Below are 6,841 nucleotides of genomic sequence, written 5' to 3'. Positions count from 1 at the left end.
GAGCTCGAAGCGTGACGTCGAGACCAAGCGCTTCTTTGGTGGGTTGGAAAGTCTTGAGAGTCTTGCAATAAGCTCTCCAATTCTTGTGTGTCATGGCATATGGAGTTACTCCATTGGAAGCCACAGACTTGAAATTAAAACCGTTGGGTTTGCCATAATACATATCGTTACTGATCTCGAATTCTTGGTAAATGTTTGTTGGGTCGAATTTTTGTGGTGGTGTATCAGCAATGCCCAATAATCTGCTACCATTTTCTTCTTTTGAACACATGTATGCTAGCCTGTACCCACATAAATTTCAATAATTACTCCCTCCAAAAAAGTACTTCTAATACTACACTAGCACATACTCTATATAATTATACTACCTTACTACTACAAATTTTCTCCTCAACAGTAAGACATAAACTATTGTTTTTAGTCAAAACATGAATTTACAATTCTCAATGTTCAAAGACTTGTAAATTACAATTCAACACGATTCTAAATTTTCAAATGCTAATTAAAGTGTACGTTTGACCTCAAAAAATAAAAAATCCGTTGTAATTTACAATATGCTAATTAACTACAAAATCTTATATTATATTCTATAAAAACATGAATTCAAAACTGCATGTTTTGAATAATCAAATCACAGTTTTTACAATAATGAATGAGAGTAAATTTAATGATTTGACCAAACTAAGGCCTTGTAATTGGCGTAATGAGATGGTATTATATATATATATATTGTTGTTTATAAGTAAACTAAACTTACCTGATTTTCTAATCTAATTAGTTGAATAAACTTTGAAACCATCTTTCCTTCTACCTCTCTATATTTAAGAACGTAATAATTTCTAGAGAATTAAAATTAAAAGAGAGTTTTCAGAGGTGGCCGGGAGAAAGAAGAAGAGAACATACCCTTTATCACTTCCATTGGATTTGATAATGTAATATTGGTTAGAAGACAAAGGCTGATTGAGAACAGGAATTAAGAGGGCATAGATATAATCAACCATGGAATTAGTTCCAACAACCATTGTATGAGAAAGCCATATTTTCTTATTCTGAGGGAAAGGAGGGACCAGAACTGTTTCATCCTTAAGCATTCCGAATAACCATTTTGATTCTGCAGCTTCGTCTTTGATCACCAGAATCCCTGAGTTTGGACCCTCCGGTGGCGCCATCGACAACGCCGACGGCGAGTTTCTGAACATAGAAAGTGGCCTTGTTACATACATTATATATATATGTATATAATGATCTCTGAATGTTTCTTTCTTGGGTGTGTGCAGGTGTTGTGAATTGTGATTGATTACTTATATATAGAAATCAGAAGAAGTGGAAATTGGGTATCAGTATCCGCGTTGTTCAAATAATATATAATTGAGGGCCTTCTTCATGGATGGTTCTCTTCTCTCCCTTGAGATGCCCACTCTCTTTGACTTTAAGCTTTATTGTGTACTACGTCATTTAAAGCTAAATAATTTGATTTGAAAATTCAACGTGTTCAAGAATGAAAAGTCGTGAGATCATAAAGAAACATATGGAGTAGATCGAGAACATGCATGTGAGAAGATCATATTAATTAGGTTCACGTGGAAGTTCGAAGAGGATATATATAATCTTACATCAAATCATTGATCGCATATATATAATATATGCAAATATCATAAACATACAGTTTTAAATTTAATCAGTCACTGTGTCAATAGAGAACGAAATCAGATTACACAAATATATATCTGCAGTATTATGTTTGTGTTGTAAGATGGATGGTTCATTTGTCATTCCATCGGTTAAGAAATATGGGTTGGCCCAATTGTCACTCAACTTCATGCATGTTTGAAGTATGAAATTCCTAATTTCTATCTTCCTTTGTAGTTCTAACATTGAACTTCTTGATACCCTTGAAATAATGGACAATATTGCTTTTCCAATTGCAAAAAATGAAATATAGATGTAATGAATCCAAGAGAAGCTTGGTTACTTTTGTAGTTAATTTTGTGGGTGGAGTTCAAGCACATTTAGTCTTCAACAAAAATAAAATAAAATTGTTTAGTATGATATATTTTTCCAAAAAGAACAGCTTTTATTAAGTAATGGATCCAACCGAAGTTAAACATTTAAAATTTGGTCTTAAAAACAAACAAATATTTGCATGTAAATTTTGTATTTAACTAATGTTACATATAATTAACAACTCAATGGGTTGTTAGATAAATTATTAATAAAGATAATGAAATTAAATGAAGAGAATATACTGTGAAAATAAAGCATAACAAAATACAAACATCGAAAAAATATGATGTGTCAATATGACAACAAAAAGAGAGACCTTTTATTTTTTGTTAAAACCAAAGAAAACCCAGAAGAATGTCAGTGATGAGGCATTAATAAAAAAGTAAGATGCTTAATTTAATTAAAAATAATACAACTTTATAAAAAGAAATTACTTCACTTCTCTAATTTCATTTTAATATCAAACTGTCACTGATGAGACATTCTTTCTTCCATTCCTTGTCTTTGTCTATGCAAAATGTTTAAACCAAACAGTCACATTGCCCAATGTCCAATGACATACACATACTCCCAAAACAAACAAAAAAGATTTTGAGCAGAGTACACGAATGGCTTTAAAAGTTGTAAAAACAATTACCAACTATATTCTTCCCAAACATCCCACAAAAATACACATCAATATTTGTACTAAACCCTACACAACAAAGAACAAGAAATTGAAATAGAAAAGAAAAGAAAAAAAAAAATAACTATTTTTTTCTTCTTATAATTCCGTTTGTTCTTCTTTATTAAATTCATGTTTTAGACATTAGTTCTTCTTCTTTCTTCCTTGCAGTTGCATTCGTCCAGTTTGGTGGATGTTTGAATATCCATTTCCATGCTTTCAAGCTTTTCCTCCCCTTCTTTATCCCTCTGTCACTTACTGTTATCCTACATGAACCTCCACCGCCACCGGCGCCGTTGCCAATGATTCCCTCGCCGGCGGTACCACAGTAAAGTCCTCTGCTGCATTCATGTGCTGCCATGTCGAAAGCTCTGGTGCTCCCAAAGGTAGAGTTGGGGTTTGAGAGAAGACCCAAACCCATACCGAAACCCATTTTAGGAACAGAGATATCTTGTTTTGATTCTGATGTGAAATCCAACTTGAAATCTATGAACCCTGATTCATCCATTCCATTGAAATCACTTTCTTTCAAAGAAAAAACTCGCCTGTTGGCTAAACTAAATCCATTATGATCGCTATCATAATTCCCACATTCTCTATGATCGCTCTCGAAACCACTTTTTCTCGGTTCTGTTTCACTGAATCCACTTCTTCTAGCGGAATCACAGACTAGTCCTCCATTAACACTCGAAGTTCTAGCACCTGAAATCGAGCTACGGCCACCGGAAACCACCATGTCTCCACCGTCCTCTGACCCAAAAAATCCGTTACCACGAAAACTACAGAGAGATCTCGACCTTGATACACCCATGTAATCAACCATACAAATATCACTCTTTTCATCGAACCCACAAACGCTTGATCTCTCACATCCTTTCTCCCTCTTCTTCCTGAAAAATTTCCCAATCCTCCAAAACCCACTCTTCTTAATCTCCACACAACTACTACTACTTCTCTCCAGAAGAACAACCTCCTCCCTTTTCTCTATCTTGGGCTTAATCGGACCCAACAACGAAACACCATTCCTCTCATTCTCAATCAAAAACGAAACTCTTCCAACACTTCCCACTTCAACAGTACAAGAATTTCGTTTCGATGAGATCTCAGAGCAAGAGCAAGAGGAGAGTCTCTGCTCTCCACAGTCAGAACAAACTAGCTTGATCAACCGATCTTTCAAACAATCAGCACAAATACCAACAGAGGAAGAAGAAGGGTGTTTCTTACATGGAAATTCCGAAGCAGAGGAATAGAAATCCATGTCGTTGCTGTAAACTTCCAAAGCTTTGCCTCTCTCCCTCATGGCCACAGCTTCCTTGATGAACACACTAAATTGTCTTGAGAAAAGAGACAAACTACCTTACAAGAATAGGGGAAAAGAAAATATTAGCCTGATTTTCAACTGGGATTCATGGAAAAGAAAGAAAAAAAGGAGAGTTGGTCAGTATGCTTCACAGCAGAAAAGGGTAAAGGGAAAAGAAGAAGAAAAACAGAGAACGAAAAAGTTTTGACTTTGAGAACAAAAGAAAGACAACTTTTTTTAGAGGAAGAGAGACGTAAATATCACGTTTTTGTAGGCAAATGACAGTGAAGGAGCAGAAGAAAGAAAGAAACAGAGAGTAGAGTGAAGAAAAGGAAGCACTATTTCGTGCAGCCCATTATTGCCTTTTGCTGCAGAGGAAGTGAATGCCTTCTTCAAATTGAACAATCTTCATAATAAGAAGGTTTGTTTGCTGTTGCTGGCACTTCTGGGCTCTGCTACTCTGCTGCACGGTCCAATGCTCTATCCTGCACCCGAGTCTTAGTAGAAACAAAAGTCTCCAAATCGTACGGTTAAGATCCATCAATCATTCAGTCGAGGTGAACGTGCAATAAGTCTCTCCTCTCGTTGCTACCGTCGTGATCCTCAATCGCCATCAAAGTTTGCGTGTTGGATAAACCTTCCACGTGAAAAATTAAAAGCTAAGTGCAAGTGTGGAGTTAATGAAATGAAATGAGAGAGGGGGTTTAAGGTTTTTATTATGTTACCTGTTGGAGTGTTTAATTACACTGTCAGAAACAAGATAAGTTTCAAGTGTCACAATCGGTTAAATGGAAATATATTGCCCTCAATTTTTGCAATTACTCTCCAGCCGTTTAAACCCACAAAGCTATATCTCACTCTTATAAACATCCACAATTATATAACTCTCATGTAAAAGTTTGGTGAAATTGCATTTTAAGTTATAGAAACTATTTATAAAGAACTAAAATCCAATTTATAAAACTACACTGATAAAAAAAAATAAAATCTTTCTATTTCACTAATTAATGGCATAGGACTGTTGCATTAAACTTTAATCAATCATAAGAATTAAAACGAAAGGAAAATGCATGTGAAAGGGAAATGGGAAATGGGAAATGTATAGAGTTGAGGGCTAAGGAGAGGGGAGGGGGGGAGGCATGCAACTTCAATTGTCTACTGCCTTTCCTTATACACAATCATTACTCCATGAGACATGACCCATACCTTGTCATCCCCACTAGATTTTGCCAAGTGTCTCGTATTCGTCCCATCGTACTCCTAGGATGATTTAATCCAACGGTGGTTACCACACGCCCGAGGACTCAACTCGGAAATGGGAATCGTGGGCAGGATATGACATTTGACGTGTCGTGAACAATTTGGGGAAATTTTACAAAAAAATTAATTACTTCCAATATGGGTCCCTCCCTCCCTTCACATGCTGTGCATGATCACATTCTATATTCTCTCGCCCGTTACCCTCGAAATAAATATAAGACCCTCGATCATATTTATTACTATTTACCACACTACTACAATCTCATATTTTAATCTTCTATGTTGGTTCCTAGAAGAAGAAGAAGAAGAAAAAAAAAGACCGGAAAACAAAACTATAATACTCAATTTTCCCTTTCTTAACTTAAGAAAAGCAAGTTTTATGACTTAAACTACATAGACACGTTAGAGTCAAACATTCCTTAAATTTCATAGACAAGACTTCAAGTTATGAGCAGATTTGCAACACAGAATATATGCAAGTTCCACAAAACAAAAGTCAAATCCTCATCCTTTGAATCGACCAATAGAACTCACTTCATTTCACATAAAGAATGAATCAATCAATAATTAATTCTCTTTTACCAATTTGGACCTAACAAAACATCAATATGAATGAGTCCGCCCCGCCAATAACAGTGTCCAAAACTAGAGTGGACTAAAGAAGCGAGACACCCATGCTAGGTCAAGTAAACAATTTATAAAAGCATGCTGAATATTTTTTTTTTAATGTACAAGTCAGAACTAAAACATAATATTTAAAGATCCAGAGACTAAAAAACCAAATAAACAAAAAAGAATGAGGTATACTGCATCCAACCACCACATATAAAGTTGAAGTAAAACTCGATGCATAATGCAAAAGCTATTAAAATTTAGGATTAAAAATTTTCAAGATACGAAAAAATGAGTAGAAAACATAGGAAAATTAGAATACAGTATATAAACTGTTTAGTTTTAAATTTTTTTTTTTTAAAAAAAATACGACTTTCCAAAATTCATGAGTAAAGATCAGCCCCACAAAATGTATTCTCTCATGTACATGTTAATGTGCTATACAAAATAATACCAATAAATTATTGACAAAAACCATAAATAAGTAGGACCTCAAATATTTTGCTTGCCACACATATAAATTATATCATGCATTATTGAAAAATCGCATCATACAACATACTCCGAGGATGGTACTTTAGAGCAGAGAAAAAGGTAGAAGGTAGGGATAATAATAGTAAAATTCGCACGCTCCATACACGCGCGAGCATTTTACATTATTGAAATATACTAAACAAACAGTTCAACAAAACATTAATTTTAATATTAAAAAAAAAAAAAGCTAACTCCCAGTTAAGTTGTAATATAGTTGGCATTTAGTAATGATGATGTCCCTATGGACTTCCCTTAATTAATAATTTTGCTATTGTTTATGTAACTTATAAGCTTTAACCAAGGAGTTAATGGGATTGTCACTTTCAATATTTATGTATGATTATGAGCATATCTTGTCTTGATAAAACAACAAAGATTATGCCTTACTTTTCATTTAATTTGAATGGGCTCATGATTAAATTTTAAACCAACCTACCCCAGCTTACACTACATGTTCTAAGATATAT

At 34.5% G+C, this 6,841-nt stretch overlaps 2 protein-coding genes across 2 annotated transcripts in view; both read right to left on the bottom strand.

Moving 5' to 3' along the window:
* LOC105435579 overlaps window positions 1-1,299 on the bottom strand; it is a 2,028-nt gene extending 729 nt beyond the window's left edge. Inside the window, exons 1-2 of the mRNA XM_011657442.2 lie at window positions 904-1,299; window positions 1-281 (exon numbers count right to left, since the gene is read on the bottom strand). The exon at window positions 1-281 is cut by the window's left edge and continues 729 nt beyond it. Coding sequence (XP_011655744.1) covers window positions 1-281; window positions 904-1,223 — 601 coding nt within the window. The 5' untranslated portion in view covers window positions 1,224-1,299. The remainder of the gene's footprint in view (window positions 282-903) is intronic.
* A 1,157-nt stretch (window positions 1,300-2,456) lies between these two features.
* On the bottom strand, window positions 2,457-4,369 carry LOC101207638. Its single transcript, XM_004135080.3, has one exon. It carries the CDS (start codon window positions 3,966-3,968, stop codon window positions 2,799-2,801), a length of 1,170 nt encoding a protein of 389 aa, XP_004135128.1. The 5' UTR covers window positions 3,969-4,369; the 3' UTR covers window positions 2,457-2,798.
* Between the last annotated feature and the right edge of the window lie 2,472 nt (window positions 4,370-6,841).

The sequence above is a fragment of the Cucumis sativus genome, chromosome 5, assembly GCF_000004075.3.
Source record: "Cucumis sativus cultivar 9930 chromosome 5, Cucumber_9930_V3, whole genome shotgun sequence".
NCBI classification, from domain to species: Eukaryota; Viridiplantae; Streptophyta; class Magnoliopsida; order Cucurbitales; family Cucurbitaceae; genus Cucumis; species Cucumis sativus.
The sequence above is the reverse complement of the archived record's forward strand: the minus strand, read 5'-3'. Positions and strand labels throughout refer to the sequence as shown.

Excerpts from the sequence above, each read along its gene's own strand:
- LOC101207638 (XM_004135080.3), bottom strand. The coding sequence starts at position 3,968 with ATGAGGGAGAGAGGCAAAGCTTTGGAAGTTTACAGCAACGACATGGAT.